The following is a 23,546-nucleotide window of genomic DNA, read 5'->3' as shown; positions in this document are numbered from 1 at the left end:
AGGGATTGGACAATACTATAATGGGTGGCATAAATTGATGGGGGGAATAAAATCCTTGCTGATTTCTAAAAAATCACAACATAGGGAGTTGAAAATGCTTTGACGTTGTGCTGTTGGCTTCCAAAGCTTATCAGATGACAAGTCATTAAAAATAATGTATAGTGCTGGTATCAGCCTTGGCTCGGGGTGGTAATACTCTTGCCTCTCAGTCAGAAGGCTATGGGTTCATGCCCCACTCCAAGCTTGAGAGACTGATACAGTGTCAGAGGTGCTAGCTTTTGTCTGATGTGTTAAACTGAGGCCCTGTCTATCTGCATAGGTGGATGTAAAAGATCCCAAGGCGCTAATCAAAGATCATCAAGGGAGTATTCCTGGTTTTCTGACCAACATTTATCCCTCAACTCACACCACAAAAAAACAGATTAACTGGCCATTCATCTCATAGCTGTTTGTGAAATCTTACTGTGAGCAAATTGGCTGCTGTGACTATACTTCATAAGTAATGCTATGGCTATAAAGTGCCTTGGGATGTCTTGAGAACGTGAAAGGTGTGATGTAATAGCAAGTTCATCTTTATACATCATTTCTAGTTCTAATTTAATTTGAGATTTTAGGTTATGATGCTTATGAATGTGTTTGAAGCATTGTCTTAATTTGCCTGTTATTGCAAATTTCTGCAAAAGAAGATAATATCCAGCATCCAATGTAGATAAGTGTGAGGTGGTGCATTTTGGCAGGAAGAATAAGGAGGCCACATACTGCTTGGACAATAAGTCTAAATGGGGTAGAGGAGCATAAGGAACTCGGGGTGCAGATACACAAATCACTAAAAGTAGCAACACAGGTTAATAAGGCCATAAAAAAGGCAAACCAAGCACTTCGGTTCATTTCTAGAGGGATAGAATTGAAAAGCAGAGACGTTATGTTAAACTTGTATAGCACCTTGGTTAGACCACACTTTGAGTACTGTGCACAGTTCCAGTCTCCATATTATAAAAAGGATATAGAGGCATTGGAGAAGGTGCAAATCAGATTCACAAGGATTATACCAGAACTGAGAGGATATACTTATCAGGAAAGGCTGAACAGGCTGGGACTCTTCTCTCTAGAAAAGAGAAGGCTGAGGGGTGATTTGATAGAGATCTTTAAGATAATGAAAGGATTTAATAGGGTAGACGTAGAGAAAATGTTTCTACTTGTTGGGGAGTCTAAGACTCGAGGTCATGAATATAAGATAGTCACTAATAAATCCAATAGGGAATTCAGAAGAAACTTCTTTACCGAGAGTGGTGAGAATGTGGAACTCGCTACCACAAGGAGTAGTTGAGGCAAATACCAAATACCATTGATGCATTTAAGGGGAAGCTAGATAAACACACGCAGGAGAAAGGAGTAGAAGGATGTGCTGATAGGGTTAGATGAAGTAGGGAGAGAGGATGTTCATGTGGAGGATAAATGCTGGCATAGAGCAGTTGGGCCGAATGGCCTGTTTCTGTGCTGTAGACTTGATGTAACTCGATGTAACTCGATCCCAGCTGCCTTAGGTGCCAAAGCTGCCTTATGAACATACAGACATACTATATGCTGCAGCATAGATGCACCATCAACCCATCCCCAGACACACAATCTTCTGGGAGAGGCAAAAAGCCAAAAAAAAAGCCTCTAATCAACAGAACTCCCCAGCTCTTTGAAAATGCGATGGGGTCTACAACATCCCCCAGCAATGCTTTAACATTTCATCCAAAGAAGGCACCTCCAACAGTGCAATACTCCCTCACTGCTGCACTGAAGTGGCAGCCTGGATTACGTGCCCAAGTTTCTTAGTGGGATGGAGGGGGGGGGTGGGGGGGGGTGGGTGCGGAGGGTGTGGGCAGAGTTGAACCTGCAACTTTCTGACTCAGAGGCCACAGTGCTACCACAGAGTCGAGATTGACATCTCTACTGAATCATACACACTGGGAGAGGAGGGAAACTTCTTTTTGTAGAAATTGTAAATTTGTTCTTTATAAATGAGTTATAACTGAACTCCATCCACATCAAAACTGGGTGAGAAAGTGGTAAAATGTTCCATTCTCCAGAATTAAAATATCTTATCTCAATTCCCAATTAGACATTAGCACACAAAGACCATAGAAAACACTGAGAGATAATTCTGCAGTAAGGCAGTGAAGTGCTTTATTTCATAAACTGTCATATGATGTCTTCACACCTCCCTTCCTGTTGGTTAAAGGTGTTGTTTGATGACTGCATTGTCTCAGGAAATACAGCTGTATATACTTTGATGTTAGTACGACTAATAATACTGAAGTAGTGAGAATAAAAGTGAACATTGCTGCATCTCTGGATTCACAAAGTGGGATAGATTTTGAAGCGAGCAGCTTGCTAATAGCACTGCTGATAAATAATTAATTAACATGTTGATTCCCTCTGCTTTTGGTGATTGCAAAGGTTTGAGTTACCTGGTGTAGGTTACTGCATGTGTCTTCCACTTTTAATTGGTCTTGCTGCTGTAAATTTAATACATGGTACATCATTTTTTGATTATTGTGGTCTGGAGCTGTCAAATTCTCAAAATTCATTTCAGTGAGATTACTGGGGAAATGGACCAACTCCCTTCTCATCTCAATTCCATAAAAGTACTCAGATGTTAGGAAATAAAATTGCTGTGTAGATACTTTGTTGACTATCTGCAGTGAAATTGTAGAGGAGGAAGAGCAACTGCAACATCGATCACCAATGCCTTTAGTTGCCACAGTTCTCAGAGAGCAGCTCATCGAAAAGCACTTCACATGATCCATCTCCCCCATTCCCAATACATCAACAGTTCCACCACCCTTATCACAGCCCTCTTTACTATCACCATCCGAATGTCTTCTTTCAGTCCAGCCTTATGGGACTCTTCTCTCTAGAAAAGAGAAGGCTGAGGGGTGATTTGATAGAGATCTTTAAGATAATGAAAGGATTTAATAGGGTAGACGTAGAGAAAATGTTTCTACTTGTTGGGGAGTCTAAGACTCGAGGTCATGAATATAAGATAGTCACTAATAAATCCAATAGGGAATTCAGAAGAAACTTCTTTACCGAGAGTGGTGAGAATGTGGAACTCGCTACCACAAGGAGTAGTTGAGGCAAATACCAAATACCATAGATGCATTTAAGGGGAAGCTAGATAAACACACGAAGGAGAAAGGAGTAGAAGGATGTGCTGATAGGGTTAGATGAAGTAGGGAGAGAGGATGTTCATGTGGAGGATAAATGCTGGCATAGAGCAGTTGGGCCGAATGGCCTGTTTCTGTGCTGTAGACTTGATGTAACTCGATGTAACTCAATCCCAGCTGCCTTAGGTGCCAAAGCTGCCTTATGAACATACAGACATACTATATGCTGCAGCATAGATGCACCATCAACCCATCCCCAGACACACAATCTTCTGGGAGAGGCAAAAAGCCAAAAAAAAAGCCTCTAATCAACAGAACTCCCCAGCTCTTTGAAAATGCGATGGGGTCTACAACATCCCCCAGCAATGCTTTAACATTTCATCCAAAGAAGGCACCTCCAACAGTGCTTCACTCCTTCACTGCTAATATAAAAACCAACACCAAATCTAAAACAAAAAACAAAGTTATCAAACAACTTCATTCTTTTTATATCTAATAATTAACAGAAATAATTATGAATCACTCTTGTGCAAGCCCTCAGTGCCTATTTTCTGTGCTCGAGTACTTATCCTAGTGATCCTACAAAGTGTTTCCTCAGTACCTTCAGTTTGGGAGGTGGAAGGCAGCTGAGATTCCATTGAAGACACGTCAGATGGCTGAGGTGGGCAACATCGAGCTGTTGGCCTAGAGGGCCCGGCTGCAGATGGCAGAATCTTGGCTGAGTGGCACTTGTGGGTGCTAGGGGTGCAGGCATGCAGTCCTCCTGAGAGAGGACAGCATGTCCGTCTTGCATGAGTCAAGACCATTCACCTGGGACTGCGCCTCAGCACTCTTCCCGCTATGCGCGAGAACAAAGAGTAGGAATGATATGATGCTCTGCAAGCCTCTGTCAACATTGGCCCCCAAAGCCAAGATGGCAGCCATCTTAGTTTCCATGGCAACAGTTTTAGCTGCCTTGGATGCTGTCAGCAGAGGTTCCATCATGGTGAGTGTTGCTGTGTTGATGGAGTTGACCCCTTGGTCCATGTTGGACAGAATGGTTTCCATGCTCTGCATGAAGCTTTGACACAAGTTTGAGTTGGACTCCTCCATGCTTTGAGCTATGGTTTGCAAGCTTGCTGGCAGGCTGCCCAATGCACCTAAAATTTCCTGGTGTATGCCTAACAGTCTTCTTCGGTAGCCTGGGCCCTCAAAGTCAGCATCTGAGTCCTCTGTAGCAGACTAGTGTGTGATCTCGAACTCTGGCGAGCTGGTACCTACAGCATCCTATGCCTCTGCCCTAATTCCTGCACACTTGTGGCCGGTGATTCACCACGTAAAGATCCCTCCTCTAGCCTAGCCTCTAAAGTATGTGTTGTGCCAGAATCTGAACTGGTACTTGAGTGACGGTGCATCTTCAGAAGGCAGGACTTCTCTTCATGAAGTGGAAGATGTATCACCACATTTTCAGCACCCGAAATGAAAGAGAGACAAGGTTTAGCTTTTAGTGTGAAGAGAAAGCAGAGAGAGAGAAGTGGCTGGTGAAAGTATCTGCAGTTTGTCATACAGAGTGTGTAGGATGAGATAGAAGTAAGAAAGGAAAAAGAGGGTAAAGTGTGAAGAAACCCTGCGCAACGTCTCCTCCAGCATTGCCACTCGCCATGGCCGTGATTCTCCCCCTGCCCGTGATGGCCAGCATGTTTTCTTCCACAGGGGAGAGGTTGTGCCGATGCGCTCATCCTCCTCTGCTGGCAACCTCCAGGCTCAGGTTATGCATTACCTTCTCCTGCAAGAAAGGAGTGTGTTAGTGACAGGCTTGTAAGGTGTTTAGAGAATGTTCCTGTCATGGTTAAATAGTAGATATGCCATGTGTAAGATGTGAGGTGTGGGGAAGTGAGGGTTGCAACTGTGGTGAGTGTGTGAGTAGGAAAAGGAGGTGGTGAAGTGAAGTGTGGTGCAGTGATTTAAGGAGAGTGAAGGGAAGCGAGGGAGTGAAGTATTGTGAGTAGTGAGACTCGAATGGGTGGAGGTGTGAGGAGAGAGTAAGAGAGCAGTATTCTTACCTTGACAACTCTGGTGAAGTCATTGAATGTTTTGTGTCATTGTGGCCATGTCCTGGGAGCTAAGTTCCTGGCATTGACCTCCTCTGAGACTTCTTCCCACTGGCGGTGAGGGCTTTCTGCCTGCCTGGGGGATCTCTCTCCTGCTGTCCACCGCCTGCTCCAAGGCCTCCAACATGGCATCGGAGAACCTGGGTGCCCTGCCTGGACTGCCTGCGGTCATTTTAGCCCTTTGACAATGTTTCCTCCTGCCTGCAGCAAGAGTGCACCTCCCCTTTAAGAGGTGCTGGCTGCCCTTAAGTGGCATCAGAGACAGCCAATTTCCTGCCCCCCAAACAGTCATGCATCCAATGAATAGCACGGGTAGCACTGGCTGCACGTCTGAGTCATGATAATGAGGTCCCAGCATGAATTTAGTGTGCTGCCTGGGACCACATGAACAGGCACATGCAGTGCCATTTCGGCCTCTGGTTTCAGGCACGGTTAAATTTCTAGGCCATTTTCAGTTCAACATCTCAACAAGGAAGTTGTGGCAAAGTTTTCCTGTAAAATTCTCTGTGTGCTAGGTGTAGAAAAACTGTTCTTTATAAATACTTCTACAATTTTATAGTGCAAAGGGGCAATCTTCCCCCATGGTGATGCTTTTATGAAGCAACAAGTTGGATTGGGTCAATACATCGAGTATTTGGCAAACATAAAGAAATTGTGCCCAACACTTCTGAATAAACAGAGAGAGTGCCCCTTTGAAAAGTATAGACAATTGGAGTGACAGTTATTTTGATGTACCTCACATTTAATAATGAACAATTCCAATGTCACTCATACATCTCTCTAATGTTGACCACCCTGAAAATGACAGTCAATATTAAGGAAATGTTAGAATTTAGCTCCAATCTAGAGTTTTTAAGAAAGTTAGTGAGATACAGAATAGAATAACTCGAATATGTGATTATCACCAAAATGTATTTGAAAAGTGTTTTTTCTCTCCACCCACAATTATTGTATAAAATGACACTGCCTGTTCTATTCACCGGTTTTAACCGACTTGGGCCCACAGGATGGCGCTGTGTACAGGCAGTCAATGGAAGAGTCGGAGACCAAATGCTTGTCTGATGTTTCGATTTCAGTGAAGTCTCCTCCTCCTCGTAACAGCCCAAAAGGAAGTTACAATGTTGTTACAATGTTGTTCCATTGCCTTCTGCGGTTTCTGACTATAGCACACACGTTGGGGGGAAGCAGAAAGAACATCCTGTGGAGCTCCAACCGTGTGCACTGAAGTTCCTTGAATCCTTAATACCCATCTCCGTTTGTTTAGCTACAAGGTGTGAATAAATCAAACGTATTTCAGTGGATTAAAGGTGACGGTGCTGGTCTAGACTGTGCAATCTTTCTTTTTAATATAAACCGATTTGCAGTAACTAAGACAACAGGTGCTTATCTCACCTTTGAGTCCAATGCAAAGTTTGTTGCTGCTTTTAGCACAGAGCTAAGTTTCAAGCTGCAAATCGGTTCGGACACTCCTATTTCGATAGAAGTGTATTTGGACCGCTGGGCGTGTTTGCATTGCACTCGGTCGCTGTCGATATTACAGAAGAGGATTTTCATGAGAAGATCTGTGCGAGAGGATCGCCCAGCGTTTGCTCCGGGAGTGACAGCTGTTACCGCGAATGAACTGTATCGGGAACTGTCAAGAAACAACACGCCCCATTTTGGGGCTTGTGCTGCTTTTTTTTCTCAACAAAAAATAGATTTTTAAACGCATCCTTTTTGGCTAAAGATGCTGCTGCTCTTTCGACGCGATCTGCGGAGCCCGGGAAGAAACGTGTGAAAAGGACTTTACAGCTGCGGTTTCTTGTTGCCAGCTCAATATTGCTAACATTCTTGCAGAAGGAGTGGACACGTTGTGAAAACACACACAGTCTCTCACATACAGTCTGTACCACACAGTCTCACACACTCAGTCTCAGATATTGTCTCACACACAGTTTCTCTCTCTCACACACAGCCTCTCAAACACAATCTCTCACAGTCTCTCCCTCATACACAGTCTCTCCACACTCACACACACAGTTTCTCTCACAGTCCCTCTCTCACACACAGTCTTTCACACACAGTCTCTCCCTCTCTCACACACAGTCTCTCACAGAATCACCCCTCTCTCACATACAGTCTCAGTCTCCCCCTCACACAGTTTCAGTCTCCCCCTCACAGTCTGTCTCTCTCACACAGTCCCTCTTTCTCACTCAGTCTCTCTCACACACAGTCTTTCTTTCTCACTCAGTCCCTCTCTCACACACTCTCTTTTTCACACTCAGTCTCTCTCTTTCTCACTCAGTCCCTCTCACACACTCTCTCTTTCTCACTCAGTCCCTCTCACACACTCTCTCTTTCTCACTCAGTCCCTCTCACACACTCTCTTTCTCACTCAGTCTCTCTCTCACACACTCTTTCACACTCAGTCTCTCTCTCTTTCACACTCAGTCCCTCTTTCACACTCAGTCTCTCTCTCACACTCAGTCCCTCTTTCTCACTCAGTCCCTCTCTCACAACACTCAGTCTCTCTCTCACACAGTCCCTCTCTCTCCCACATTCAGTCCCTTTCTCACACACTCAGTCCCTCTTTCTCACTCAGTCCCTCTCTCACAACACTCAGTCTCTCTCTCACACAGTCCCTCTCTCTCCCACATTCAGTCCCTTTCTCACACACTCAGTCTCTCTCACACACAGCGATCGATTCCCAGCCAGCTCCAGCAGCGGGGCCGGTGGGTGTGGCGCTCCAGTGGAGACGAGGCGCCTCCTGGTGAACTGAATCCTCTAAACTCCGGGCCTTTCTGTTCAATTGACAACTTTTACAACAGTTCTCCGGGATGAGCAATCAGAAGGACGGCAGCCGATCGGCGGCGGGGAGTCCCCGGGAGTCCTACTTCTCGGATATCCGAACATTTCTGATCGCTGAGTGTTTGCTGATGCTGACACAGGGCATCAGTGGCGCTTACTTAGTAAGTAATGATCGGCAGCGTGTACCCGGGTGTTCAATAACGACTGGTGTTAGTGGCGGTAATGTGTTTACTTTAGATAAACTGATACAGAAATCAGTCTGGGGTAACATTTTTTTGCGTATTTTTGCTTTTCCAAATAACTCCCGTAAAATTACTCTGACATTGCGCGCAAAACCCATAGTTTCCGTTAGATAGCGCGATCCTCAAGTGTAGATTTCAGATCCCGGTGTAGCCCAGGCGGGGACCACTTTCTGTATCAAGACTGACCGAAGAGGTTAAAGATGTGAAGACCTAATACCCGGGGGCGTAGGAAGCCCCCTTCAGTGGTGCACCAGTGGATGGGTGGGCAACAACACTGTAAATACATAGGATGAACGGCGAGTAAAAGTAAGATGTGTAGTTTATTCTCAGATCTCACCAGTGACCACATCTGGACTGGTTTATGAAAGTCTCAGAGTTGGACTGAGCCGATTGTTCCACTACTCATTTCAAGTGTAAATATAGATGCCAAAAAAACTTAGTTTTAAAGTAGCTATGCTGGCCTTGTGGGAATTGTATGAAAGTTCAGTCTTCCTAATAGCCTGTGTCCAACGTCTCTCATTTTTGCCGCTAGGGCAGCTGTCAGTTGAAGTGAGATTGGGTTTGATTCGGCCATATCAGTTTTTAGCAATGTTTTATGTGAGTGAAACATGCTGCCCCTTGTCAACATCATCCACAAGCGCGGGGTTAGCTTCCATATGTACATTGACGATTCTCAGCTCTACTTGTCCATCGCCTCTCACCTCCACAATCACCTCCATGCTGTGGGTGTATTCTGTCCTGACTTAGTCTCACTCTCCGATCAGTTTTCCCTTTGTTGAACTACACTGGCTCCCTGTCTCTCAACGTATTAACTTTAAATTCTACATCCTTGTCTTCAAATCTATTTATCGCTTTGTTCCACCCCAGGTGTGTAACCTCCTCAAGTCTTCCATTCCCCCCACCACATCCTTTGGTTCTTTAACTCTGGCCTTTTGTGCACCCCACCCCCTCCCTCGCCATCTCTTCATCTCACTATTGGTGGCAGATCCTCCAGCCTCCTCTAGAACTCCCTCCGTAAATCCCTACCCCTCTCCACTTCTTTCTCTTCCTTTACACACATCAAACTGAATCTTTCTCAGCAAGCTTCTGGTCATCCCTGTTAGTCTCTCCCTCCAGGGCTTGGCATCACTTCCATGTATGAAGTGCTTTTTATGTTAAAGGCACTATATAATGCAAGTTGCTGTTGAGTGGTGACATAGCATCTCGGATAAAATATTGGTCAGAAGTGTGAGTACTATAACAAAAATAGTAAAATGCTTGACAAACTGCACTTTGTCCATACTTCCAACATAGTGACATTGAATTCTAGCAGCCTTGTCAATGGGCAGATTAAAATACACCATTTTATTCATGCGCCCCTAAATAGTGTGAACACCACACATCACCGCACAAATGCTGTTTAGTGATGATACAATGGCAATAAAATTTTGCCCTTTTTCTGTTACTGTTGAATTGTTATCTAAGCAATTCAAAAGAAACCACTTTTACTTAAAGTGCTTACAACCTGTTGCAGCAATTATGCTCCTTGTTTTGTAATTAAAGTTGAAGGTGTCTGACAACTACATTTTTACACTCTCAAGTTAGAAGGTAAAAGTGGCCTACCTATTTAATAAAGATTTTTTTGGTTTCCCTAGCATCATTGGTCTGAAAATGTTCATGTTTTTAGAATGATCAGTTTGAGGAATCAGTGGTTTGTGGGCTTACGTCACTGGTCTCCTACTTGTCACCCTGAGGTTTCTAGCAATAACAGAGCCATTTCCAAGAGTAGGATGGCTTAGCTGGTGAATCCATTGTGCAATATGGAACAGAACCATAGAGCCCAGAAAAGTCTTAGGTTGAATTTCTGATCTGCACCAATTTAGTTCATCTCAGTCGAGTGCTTCAGTTTTGCTTCAGTTTTCTTGGACAGGGTTCCAGTTTCTGATTGCTATCCAGTTAGAGGTGTTGTCTTTCAGTTGAGACATTAAACCGAGGCCCCTTCTGTCCTCTGAGGTGAATGTAAAAGATCCCATGGCACTATTTGAAGAAGAGCAGCGGAGTTCTCCTGATGTTCTGGCCAATATTTATCCCTCAACCAACACCACCAAAACAGATGATCTGGTCATTGAAAAGTACTGTATAAATGCTTTTTCTTTTCTTTCTTTCTTTCTTTCTTTCTTTCTTTCTTTCTTTCTTTCTTTCAGTGATCTCTGGTGGAAAATGCGCAGGTGTAGGATCAGGTTTCCCTGTGATGTTTCTCTCCTCTCCCTTTCCCTCCACCATGATTGAATTATTTGCTAGAACTCACTGTTAAGACTTACACATAAAGAATGTCCACTTAGGCAAAGTACTGGAAGGTGGCCTGTGCTTGTGATTTTACACCACAGGATGAGTCAGCACCTTTAGAGGAGGAAAGGAGAGGAGAACATTGGAGTAATAAAAAACTCTAAGATACCTGAGTCCAGGAGGTGGAGTGGAGATCAGTGTTATGAATATGTATATGAACCTGCCAGTTTTCAGTTTAAGCTGCAAAAATGTCAGTACCTTTAGAATAAATAGCAGTACCAGAAGGAAGAAGATTTTTGCATCAGGTGACTGTCTTATCTTTTCACCTAATCCCTGTTAAAAGTATAATTGTGGGATAGTACAGAATTATTCTGTTGTTTGCTCTGTGTGTAAACAATGACTGATTAAATTCTAACCACACGGGCAACAAAAGAAAAGTGCTGTGCCATTTATGGTCTACCATTTGAAGATGGAAATCGAAGACTTAAAAAGGAAACATTTTCCCTATATATGGGAGTGATGTGCAGCAGGCAGATAGCTCATATTTTGCAGCAGGCAGATGAATTGTATTGTGCAGCAGGCAGGTAACTCCTTACAGATACGGTAAGGTAAGATACAGTCATCAGCCAGATGACTCAAAGCTAGAATCCATGAACCAAGGACAGCTTTGTGCTTTATTAGGGAATTGGAAAGTCATTTTACCCATCACCCTGTATAGATATGAGTGATGAGACAATGATCTTGACAGTACTCCAGCTTCTCTGGTTTTTGTGTATAAAATCCACAAAGAGTTCTGAGTCCCTGTTTGCTGAGTGGTTTATTCTCACTTCTTTTTAAAATGATGTTTAGCATTGTACTCACCACTTTTCTACCTTTTACCTAGTAGGCAACAAAAAAGAATATCCCACTGTATCATCCATTCACAGGATACAGATAACATGTGACATACCTGTAATGTCAGAAGAGAACATGAGTTTAAAATTAACAAACTTTGAGTTAGATTAAAGATTAATAAAAACACTTTTTCCCCCGACAGTTTAATAGATTAAGTGGAACAGGCTCCCAGCAAAATAAGTTGAGGCTGAGACAATTAACGACTTTAAAAAGGTGATGGATAAATATCTTGTCAATATGATTGGCAACTGTGGTATAGGGATAGCCTGAGATGATCAAATGTTGTGTAAATGGAATAGGCAGTTGGTGAAACAAGCCCACTGTGCCTGTGCCTTGGCTTAGTGAGATTATCCAGTGAGTAGTTTAACAATAAAGTCTTGGGAGAGCCCAGATTCAACCCCAGGTCTTTGCTGAGTTAGCTGATTTTAGTCAAGTGGACAGTAAGAAGGCTGTGATTGTTAGGGTTGCCAACTCTGGTTGGACATTTTCCTGGAGGTTTGGTCATGTGGCATTTGATCATACGACACTTGCCCGCAATTTGAAAATGTTATTACATTTACCTTATAAAGGTTGGGTCCCCTGTAGTTGAGTGTCTTTGCTCACTGTGAGCCTAAAAAATGAGTTGTTGCTCACTGGCAGGGGTGGACTCGGTATTGGGAAATTGGGAAATTTTATGAACGTATGAACAATGACAGACAGAAATAGACCCACTGGTCCACCCAGCCTGTTCCACAAAACTGCCCTGATTTGTGCATTACAATATTATACACTCCCCATTTCACCCGAAAGCCATGTAATGTCCTGGGAGAGGTGAGAAAACAAATAAAAACTCAGGGGAAAAAAATCTGGAAAATTCCTCTCTGAACCCCTTTAGGTGATCATAACTAGTTCAGGAGACCACTCTGACCCTGATTAATGTTATACAGTACCTCTTGTACGAGGTCATCTCCGCCCCAGCCAGATCCAGGTCCAGCTCTCGCTTGAAGGAACTCAGCAAATCAGCCAGCAGCCTGTTCCACATGTCCACTATTCTTTGGCAAAAGAACCATCTCCTAACATCTAACCTAGTTTTCCTTGTGCCCCCATGAATGATTCCCCACTGCCCCCGACAGTTGCGTTCTCTGATCCCCCACCACCTCTGAGAAATCAAAGATGGTCAATTTTTTATATTCTCAAACAAAAGCAGAGAGTGCTGGAAACACTCAGCAAGTCAGGCAGCAGCTGATGAGGGGCTATGCTTGAAACATTAATATTTTCCTTTCTTTACAGATGCTGCCTGACTTGCTGACTATTTTCTGAGCATTTTCTGTTTTTGTCTGAGATTTCCAGCATCTGCAGTAGTTTTTTAAAAAATAATTTCAGTTGACTAAAGGAAACCTGAAATAAAAATCAGGCAGATATAAGGTAAAAATATCAACAGGATTTAGCCAAGTTTCACTCTCACCCACAGCCCTGAGAGAATATAACTCCTTCATAAACTAAAAGCATTTAAAAACATGTCACACAACATAAAAAACAATAGAATCTGCTTTCAGTGTTCACCACTTGAAGCGAAGGAGTGGATGTATTGCTCAACTTTGAAATGTAAAAACCGCATTTGATTCTACGTTGTATTTGTACACCTGCTTGTGGCGCACACTACGTTGGTTGTACTACAACTCAAAGCTCAGTAAAGAAAACATTTCCAGGGTACTTATTGAGTGGAATCTGACAAGGATTTTTCTTTTAATCTTGGCAACTATGCCGTCAGGAAAATTAATTTTTGATGGGGACCTGGCTCGATTGAAGCGCACTCTGTTCCTACATCCGCCAGCTCTGAAACCTGAGAGAGCAAGCAGTGAAAATAAACTGGAGGCAAACTACAAGCTGCCTTTGCCTCCACTGTGAAGGTCAAGTTGTGGCCACACCGTGGATTGTTGGAGATGGGAGTTTTCAGGAGCCACTTAATGCCATTAATGCATTATAGAAAATTTACTATGCTTGAATGGTCCCGTTTCCATGTGGCAACTTCTCTGAGAATGAGTTAGTCCCTCCAGGAGTAGGATCTGCTGCTGTTGGGCATCTCCATTTGTGAGAGGAGAGGGAGCAGGAGCGGAGGGCTGCTCATGACTGCACTTTTGCCAACTGAACACGGAGAGAGAGAGAGATAAAAACAGAAAATGCTGGAAAAGCTCTGCAAATGAGGCAGCATCTGTGGAGAAAGAGACAGAGTTAACGTTTCAGGTCGAAGACCTTTCGTCAGAACGGGCCTTCGACCTGAAATGTTAACTCTGTTTCTTTCTCCGCAGATGCTGCCTCACTTGCTGAGCTTTTCCAGCATTTTCTGGTTTTATTTCAGATTTCCAGCATCTGCAGTATTTTGCTATGAGAGAGAGAGAGAGACAGACAGACAGACAGAGAACGAAACAGCACTTGCATCATGCACTCACTCACAAGAGAACCACAGGCGCAATGCGTGAACCACAAACTCTACTTCCCTATTTTCTCCCTGGTTGCTCGCAGCAGCACCTGGGAAATTAATCTTTAATTCCTGGAGACTCCAGGACAATCCCCCCGCCCCCCCCCCCCCAACACACACACACACACACACTCTCACACACACACACACACACAATGATAGGGGCAAAAATTTATTCAGAGCGGGGATAAAAGTTCAGCAGTGGTTTCCAATCATTTCATTCCTAAAATGATGTGATAGTTCCCCCACTGGTAGGTGACAGATTCAGGATTAGATGCAGCAAAAATGGGAGGGGTGGGGGAGGCAAATGGAAAAAGGAACAGATTCATTATTTAGATACCAAAAGCAGAGAGGATGATTGTAACTCTGCTTGTGTTTTTTTTTATCAGTTGGTGGATTTTAAACTTTCCCTTCAGTTGCAGCTCACAAAATTGATTTTGCAGAAAAATCACTGTATAGAAGGTTTAGGAAAACAGATTTTTAGGAGTTCCATGCATATATAGCTGCACCTGCCTACTGAAAGATAGTGAATATTGCCCCAATGTTCAAAAAAGGAGTGAGACATGAACCTGAAAATCTTGCACCAGTTAGTCAAACGTGCCTAGTAGTGAAAATGCTTGAGAGCATGTTTTGGAGTGCTATTAATACTCATCTAAAGAGCACAGAAGCCAAAATGAGTGTTCAGCTAACAGTAGCTTGTGCCCTACACAGCTACCGGAATTCTTTGAGAAGGCAACTAAACTAATGAATGATTGCTATCCAGATAGTTTTTTTTAACACATTTGATAAAGTTCCACATGTAAGACTTTTAAAGAAGTCTGAAGCTTGTGAAATTAATGCCAAATTAATTAGATTGAAATCTAGCTCGGAAATAAGAAGCAGAAGGTGGTGAATGGAAACAGATCTGCCTGGTAACAGTGACTCGTGCTGAGTCCCTTGCTATTCACACTTTTATATACAATAGTATAAAATTTGTTGATGATAAGATATGAAAACAGGACACCGGTACAAGGGCGATTGATAACATTCAAAAAGATCTGGCCAATTAAGTAGATAGACTAAGGAATAGAGGTTGGACTTTAGTGTAAATGAATGCACATTTGAACAGGAAAGATGCAACATATATAGGAACAATCATTAGTAAAGTTGGGAGAAGAAAAAGATATGGCTAGATTTTTGTTTCTACCAACTGAGTGTGCAGCATCACTTGGGTGGAGTACAGAGATGAAAATCAGGGGGTTTGGGAGGAGCATTACTCACCCATAAGACAGCCTGCTTGATTTTCCTTCCATTAATTAAAATTTAAAGAAAACTGGTTGGGCTCTTTTATGGGTGTGCAATTCTCCCTGCCCAATTTTCCACTCTGTACTCTGCTCAGGTGATGCTTATTGCGCAGATAATAAAGACGAAAATCTACCCCCTGCTTGTGATTATTGATCATTCAATGAAAAGTTAAGCTTGTTTTGCATAGACAAATGAAGATGGAGAGGAGACAAGAACCAGGTCCCCGAAATTACACTGTGGAATACTAGTGTTAGAATTTGAGTCAGGCTAACACCTCCACTAAAAATAGCAGAGAGGAACTTCAGTCAAATGTATGAAGTTCTTGTAGCTTAATTGTACCTTTCATTTGCTGTGAATTCACAGAACCTCAAATGCAGATGTGTCTGAGCCTCTTCCTCCTTCCCCTCAGTATAATATGTATTTTGTTTTAAGTAACATCAGTACAGTCCAGATCAAAGAGCACACCTGGCAGGATAGGTACCGGGTGTACTCTTTGATCTGTGTTTTTTAATAATACATTTCAGTACTTTATTGGTATCGCTTCAGTCGTCTGAATATATGTGAATGCTGAGAATTGTATTTTAACGCAAAGGCTCATAATAACCTAACATTGTCCAGCTATTGATCCTAACAGACAGAAGTATGAGCTGCTGTGAGGGGATGCATGAGATGCTGGGACTCTGTAAAATGCTCGCGTGGTTTGCATATAAATTATACCATGGAGAAAGTTTTGCATCACATTAAAGGCATTAGTTTCAGTTAGTAGAGAAAACTGGAAAGTGCCAGTGGATAAAACGATCACCAAAACTAAGACTGGGGCCGCATTAAATAAAAAAGGTGTTTTCTGGTGGCTGGTTGCAAACCAAACTTAAAACATAATTAATATTGTACTTCTGTCCTCTGCCTGCATTGAAACCAGGAACCATAGAGTTATTTCCATTTCTCCTTTTTTAGTGAGGGCTGAAAGGATTGATGAATCACCTATTTATGTGATTGTCACTGCCTCAGTTACAGTGATCCATAGAGTGGCGATATCTCAGCACTACCCACATAATTTAACATGTTGGGTAACACACACTCTGTTCTGTTACAAGGCATCTAGGGGGTTGAATTGACGTCAGGAACTATAAAAGCAGAACTCAAGTGGTTTGCCAGTGCCATCTCAACTCTGAGACGTACGAACAATGACGGACAAGAAAAGACCCTCTGGTCAATCCAGCCTGTCCCACACAACTGCGATGACTTATGCATCACAATATATAGACTCCCCACCCCACCCGGAAGCCATGTAATCTCCTGGGAGAGGCGAAAAAACAGATAAAAACCCAGGCCAATTAGGGGAAAAAATTTGGAAATTTCCGCTCCGACCCCTTTAGACGATCGAAACTAGTCCAGGAGACCACTCTGGCCCTGATTAATGTTGCATTGGAACACACCAGAATGTAATATCCTTTCTTTTAGACTTTCACTTTTTGTCTTTACACATACATATATATTCTTAAGTTTCTGACTAGTAAATGCCCCACTGATGTTTCACTCACATGCTGGTTGTGGAGAGGAAGGAATTCATCTTCTTGCAGATAGCAATGATAGCTAAACTAGTCTATTTGCTGAATGGGCAGGCTCAGCAGGCATAGACTAACTCAACATCTACAGCAACATTTTTATGGGGACTGGTTGAGGAGGCCTCATGCCCTCATCCAGCATCCACATCTGCAATGAACATTGAGGAGGAGGAGGAGCAGGAGGACGAATCCATGGGCAGAGCAACGGCTCACCTGGCTGCTCGTGAGGCCAGGGATTCACTCATATGTGAATGGTTCTCGTAAGGTCAAAAAAGTGAGTTGGCTATGATAGATTGGGAAGCTTCATTAAAAGGCATGACGGTGGATAGGCAATGGCTAACATTTAAGGAATGAATGCATGAATTGCAACAATTATACATTCCTTTCTGGCGCAAAAACACAAAAGGAAATGCGGCCCAACCGTGGCTAACAAAATAAATTAAGGATAGTATTAGATCCAAAAAGGAGTCATATAAAGTTGCCAGAAAAAGTAGCAAGCCCGAGGATTGGGAGCAGTTTAGAATTCAGCAAAAAAGGACCAAAAGATTGATTAAGAGGGGAAAAATAGAGTATGAGAGTAAACTTGCAAGGAACATAAAAGTGGACTGTTAAAGCTTCTGCAAGTATGTAAAAAGAAAAAGATTAGTGAAGATAAATGTAGGTCCCTTACAGTCAGAAACAGGAGAATTTATAATGGGGAACAGAGAAATGGCAAAGCAATTAAACAAATACTTTGGTTCTGTCTTCATGGAAGAGGACACAAATAACTTCCCAGAAAAGCTAGGGAACCAAGGGACTAGTGAGAAGGAGGAATTAAAGGAAATTAGTATTAGTAAAAAATTAGTGCTGGAGAAATTAACGGGACTGAAAGCCAATAAATCCCCAGGACCTGATAATCTGCATCCCAGAGTACTAAAAGAGGTAGCCATGGAAATAGTGGATGCATTAATTGTCATCTTCCAAAATTCTATAGATTATGGAACAGTTCCTGCAGATTGGAAGGTGGCAAATGTAACCCCACTATTTAGAAAAGGAGGGAGCAAGAAAACAGGGAACTACAGACTGGTTAGCCTAACATCAGTAGTAGGGAAAATGCTAGAGTCTATTATAAAGGATGTGATAACAGGACACTTAGAAAATATCAATGGGATTGGACAAAATCAATGCGGATTTATGAAAGGGAAATCATGTTTGATAAACCTATTGGAGTTTTTTGAGGATGTAACTGGTAGAATAGATAAGGGAGAACCAGTGGATGTGGTTTATTTGGATTTTCAGAAGGCCTTTGATAAAGTCCCACATAAGAGGTTAGTGTGCAAAATTAAAGCACATGGGATTGGTGGTAATATACTGGCATGGATTGAAAATTGATTAACAGACAGGAAACAGAGAGTAGGAATGAATGGGTCTTTCTCGGGGTGGCAGGCGGTGACTAGTGGGATACCGCAGGGATCAGTGCTTGGGCCCCAGCTCTTCACAATATATATCAATGATTTGGATGAGGGAACCAAATGTAATATTTCCAAGTTTGCTGACGACACACAACTAGGTGGGATCGTGAGTTGTGAGGAGGATGCAAAGAGGCTTCAAGGCGATTTAGACAAGTTGAGTGAGTGGGCAAAAACATGGCAGATGCAGTATAATATGGATAAATGTGAAGCTATCCACTTCGGAAGGAAAAACAAAAAGGCAGAGTATTATTTAAATGGTGATTTAGGGGAATTTTGATGTGCAAAGGGACCTGAGTGTCCTTGTACACCAGTCACTGAAAGCAAACATGCAGGAGCAGCAAACAGTTAGGAAGGCATATGGTATGTTGGCCTTCATTGCAAGAGGATTTGAGTGCAGGAGCAAGGATGTCTTACTGCAGTTATACAGGGCCTTGGTGAGACGACACCTGGAGTATTGTGTGCAGTTTTGGTCTCCTTACCTAAGAAAGGATATACTTGCCATAGAGGGAGCGCAGCGAAGGTTCACCAGACTGATCCCTGGGATGGTAGGACTGTCATATGAGGGGAGATTGGGTTGACTCGGCCTGTATTCACTCCAGTTTAGAAGAATGAGAGGGGATCTCATTGAAACATATAAAATTCTGACAGGGCTAGACAGACAGGATGCAGGGAGGATGTTTCCCCTGGCTGAGGGGTCCAGAATGAGGGGTCACAGTCTCTGGATGGGGGTAGGACATTTAGGACTGAGATGAGGAGAAATTTCTTCACTCAGAGGACGGTGAACCTGTAGAATTCTCTACCACAGAGGCAGTGGAGGCCAAGTCGCTGAATATATTTAAGAAGGAGCTAGGTAGATTTCTAGACACAGAAGGTATCAAGGAGTATGGGGAGAGAGCGGGAATATGGTATTGAGATAGAGGATCAGCCATGATCACATTGAATGGCGGAGCAAGCTTGAAGGGCCGAATGGCCTACTCCTGCTCTTTTCTATGTTTGTATGTTTCTATGAGAAGAGTCCAGTCCTCACACCACCTGGAAAGAGCAGCGCCAACACCAGCAACCCACCCCCCCTCCCCCGACTGTGCACAAAACAGTCCGACAAGTACAAATACACCCACTATAATGTGACCCACTGGGTGGCATCAAGTGTCGCCGTTCATGATGAAGCACATGAAAGGGCATTATCACAAAAGCCAGTCAAGAATGGGCAAGATGTGGCAGTAGTGGTGAGAATGATAACATTTAATGTGACTTTAACAGAAACCAAATAAAATGAAAAACATGACAGTCTGTTAAACACCTTTGTGCATACCCTTAGTGATCAGAAATCCCTAGCCTTTCTCTTCCTACCGCTTCTACGTGGTGCATCTCCTCTGGCTGCAGCTGAGGTAGTGGCAGGTTTCCTATGTTCATGGCCAGACTGCTTAGATGATTTTGGCCTACGCCCCTGGTTTTAGAGCCAGTGAGGGCCCCTCCAAAGACTGCTCCACCTGCACCTCTGCAGGGGCAGACACGGCCACCTGGAGAGGAAGCAGCATTGTGGATACTGGTTGGGGGGGGGCAACGGGTGAGACATGGTAGCACTTTGAGTGGTATCCCCATTTCCATGATTGTTAACATGAGTTCATGTTGTGTGTGATGAATGTTAAAGTTGTGTCACCAGACGTTTGTGGGGTGTCAGTCTCAGCGTCCCCAATGGACAGGCACTTGAGGGTGCGGCTGATTCCACGGCTTCCTCCTCTGCCTCTGTGCGGACCACTGTTTGTTGTGGCCCCCCCTCCAGCCCTATCCCTCTTGCGTGCATTTTGCGCACTCTTCTCCTGGAAGGGGAGAAAGTACAGACGTGTGAGTGAGGGTGACGTGGCCAACCGATGAATGCATTGGTTTGGGTGAGGCTGACCGTGAAAGAGGTGCATCAGAGGGTGAGTATGAGACAGAGACAACACATTGGATCAGAGTTGGGGTGAGTGGTAGTTGAGGAACTGCTCAGGAAGTGCAGGTAAGTTGAGGATGAGCCTTAAGTGGGTGTGAGAAGTGATGTGATGGAGTAGTCTTGGCAGTGCAGAATGAGCTGGGGAGGTGAAGTGCACCACAGAATGTAGGAGTATCAGTAAGTGTACTCACTTTTGCTGACCTAGTTAGGTAATTGAAACACTTCCTGCACTGGACCCAGGTGCGGGATATGTTGCTCCTGCTGGTGACCTCCTCTGCCACCTTGAGCCAGGCCTTCTTGGTGGCAGAGGCAGGGCGCGTCCTCCTGTTGGCCGGGTAAAATAGTTCCCTCCTCCTCCTCACCCCGGCCAGTAGCACCTGAAGTGAGACATCGCTGAATCTTGGAGCAGCCTTGCCCCTGTGCTGCTCCATTGGGTCTTCTTGCCCTTTTCTCCAGCAAAATTCATTGGAGCAATGGCCCTTTAAATCTAGATGCTCCAGCTGACAGCCTGTCATGCAGGTGCACAGTCCACCCACTGCTCAGCTTTCGGACGGCAAACCCAGAAACAAGAGTAATGGCCACCAATTAAGTTGCGATCGCATGGGGAATGGTAAGTTTATATTATTCGGGTTTGCCGCACGCCCATTGACCCCCTTCTGCTGGCGTCCCACTGCCCTTTTAAAATCGAGCCCCACATCTCTGCTGAAAAATATCCCCATGTGTGTAAAAAACAAGAATACTTGGAACATTTTTTCTTAGCATGTGGGCAACACTGGCAAGGCCACATTTATTACCCACCCCTAGTTGCTCTGAGGGAATTAAGAGTCAACCATGTATTGGACTGGAGTCAAATATAGGGATGTTAGGTTCCCTCCCTGAAGGACATTAGTGAGCCAGTTGGACTTTTACAATAATCCAACAGCTCTCATGGCTATTTTTACTGAATTTAATTCCCAACTTGCCATGGTGTGTTTGTGAACTCATAAGCACTAGATCACTAGCCTAGTACCATACCCAGATATTCTTCAGTTGGGCCACACACAGCTATTGGTGCACTCAAAATGTTATCAGTATCATGGTTGGAAATAACAGATAGGAAAGACTAAGCTGCACATACAAACAGAATGGCAGTCACAGTAAAACATACATTCCAATTTCAGCAAAGAGATTTATGTACATGTTGCCACATGACTAGGTTTACAAGCATTCACATCTCAGCATATATAGGCATTAAATCAATTTGTTGTCTTTAATGCTAATTCTCTCCTCAGTTTTTAATACTGACAGTGCTTTCTCCATGTATTTGACAGGTCAGTATTCTAACAACCCTGGAGAGGCGATTTGACCTACATAGCACCGAACTTGGAGTAATTGCAAGCAGCTTTGAGATCGGAAACCTCATGATAATTTTGTTGGTGAGCTACTTTGGTGGCAAGGGACATAGACCACGACTGATAGGCTGCGGTGGGATCATAATGGCCATTGGGTCTTTATTTTGTGCACTGCCTGAGTTTCTAAGTCATCAGTATCAATACAAGCAGGTGGATACGTCAGCACTGAAGGATACCTGCATTGCAAACCTTTCCTTGGAGGAAGAGCAAGTGACAATAGAGAAGAATCTCAAGACATGTGCAGAAACAGAAACAACAAACATGATGTATGTGTTGGTTATTGTGGCTCAGGTTATCATTGGGGCTGGTGCAACTCCCATTCAACCACTGGGTGTCTCCTACATTGATGACCACGTACGAAAGAGGGATTCATCACTTTATATTGGTAAGTACTTTCTTTGCGATTCTCAAACTCATTGAAGAGTAGGATTGTATTCTTAACAATTCCTTTTAGGCTTGCGTATTTCTAGCACTACTGCATGTATTGAGACAATGGCTACTTTTACATTAGATTATATATCAGTGGTCTGTGTTATTCAGAGATTGTGGTCAGAAACATGGTACAGATATAGCCACAGGCAAATCCAGAGAAATAAGTCAGTCTAACCGAGGGTAAGATCCTTGTTTCACTTTCAAAATCCACTGTTAACCTGACTATGACTTTAAAGAAAAACTAATTTCATGATCCCATAGAAATTCAATAAAACAACTACCGTGATAGCCTTGAAGTATTCTTGCAAGCCAACAGAGGAAATTCAGAGCTATTTTATTCTGTAAGTTTTTGACTTTCTAGCCTACGAAATGAGTGTTGTTTATTTTTCATGTTTTGGATGAGGGAGACAGATAGTTATAGGGGCCCTATGATTCTCATGCCCTTTCAGAAACTTGGCATGTCATTAAATTCACAGGATTACTGGAGCTCTATTGAATGAATGCCAGTTCCATACAGTAGAGCAGTTGGAAGACCTCATGAAGGAATTGATACTGAAGTGTGCAGAGGAATGTGGCTTGGGTTGGAGGGAGTGGCAGCAAGAAAAAGGAAGGTACAGGTAGCTGAGCAGATGGCCTTGATTTTGGAAACAATGAAGTCTGTGAGATTCTCACCTCTAGATTTAGAGGTGGGGATGGAGAGAGCAAGGGAGGAAGATTAGAGGAGGTGGTTAGGAGATTACTGTAAAGATTTATAGAGAAATATTCCATGAATGAAGGAACTTGGGGCTAATTGTGGACATTTAGAGAAACAACAGTCCTTCCATGGTTGCCTCCTGGTATCAAAATGCCGTGCTAAGAAACAGCACTATTTTTCTTTTGAATTTAATGCTTTCCGGTGAAAGTCAAGTTTTCTCTGTGAAAAATAAACAGCGCTTTTTAAAAAATCATTCCTACGAATCATCCACAAGGGGCTAGTACTAAAATTTTTCTCCATTGTCGACAAAAGGAGTGCGAGAGAACATTTTCCTGGTATCGAGTGCTTCCAGTGTTTCAAAGGGAGAATGTTTATGAAGCATGTTATGAGAAGAAATGCATGGAGTTACTGTGTTTTTATAACTTAGGTCAGTGATTTTTCAAATTTTCTCAGGCTGCAGTCCACCAAAAATTATCATAGCCTCTTGTAAAGTTTATATGGCTCATTAGTGACCACCATGAAAATATCTGCCACCATTAAAGGCAAAGCGATGGCTGTTTATCATTTTCTTGGAAATATATCGCCATTCCTTCATCGTCGCTGGGTCAAAATCCTGGAACTCCCTACCTAACAGCACTGTGGGAGAACCTTCACCACATGGACTGCAGCGGTTCAAGAGGGCGGCTCACCACCACCTTCTCAAGGGCAATTAGGGATGGGTAATAAATGCTGGCCTTGCCAGCGACTCCCACATCCCATGAATGAAACTAAAAGAAATTTCAGATCGTTAAAAATAAAATGAAATGCTGGGCTTGGGCAAATGACATTAAATGTTGTGCAATAAAATCACCCTAAACGTAGACCCAAGTCCTGTTAATGGATCATCAACCATTTTAAAAATT

The 23,546-nt window shown here is 43.3% G+C and overlaps 1 protein-coding gene across 1 annotated transcript in view; it reads left to right on the top strand.

Annotated features, from left to right (window-relative positions):
• Positions 1-6,424: 6,424 nt before the first annotated feature.
• The window catches only part of LOC137320917 (solute carrier organic anion transporter family member 3A1-like), a 304,829-nt gene continuing 287,707 nt past the window's right edge, over positions 6,425-23,546 (top strand). Inside the window, exons 1-2 of the mRNA XM_067982907.1 lie at positions 6,425-8,196; positions 21,438-21,903. Of these exons, the coding sequence (XP_067839008.1) occupies positions 8,065-8,196; positions 21,438-21,903 (598 nt within the window). The 5' untranslated portion in view covers positions 6,425-8,064. The remainder of the gene's footprint in view (positions 8,197-21,437; positions 21,904-23,546) is intronic.

Source organism: Heptranchias perlo, chromosome 4 (genome assembly GCF_035084215.1).
Source record: "Heptranchias perlo isolate sHepPer1 chromosome 4, sHepPer1.hap1, whole genome shotgun sequence".
Classification (NCBI taxonomy): Eukaryota; Metazoa; Chordata; class Chondrichthyes; order Hexanchiformes; family Hexanchidae; genus Heptranchias; species Heptranchias perlo.
This window is presented reverse-complemented; position numbering and strand designations above follow the sequence as displayed.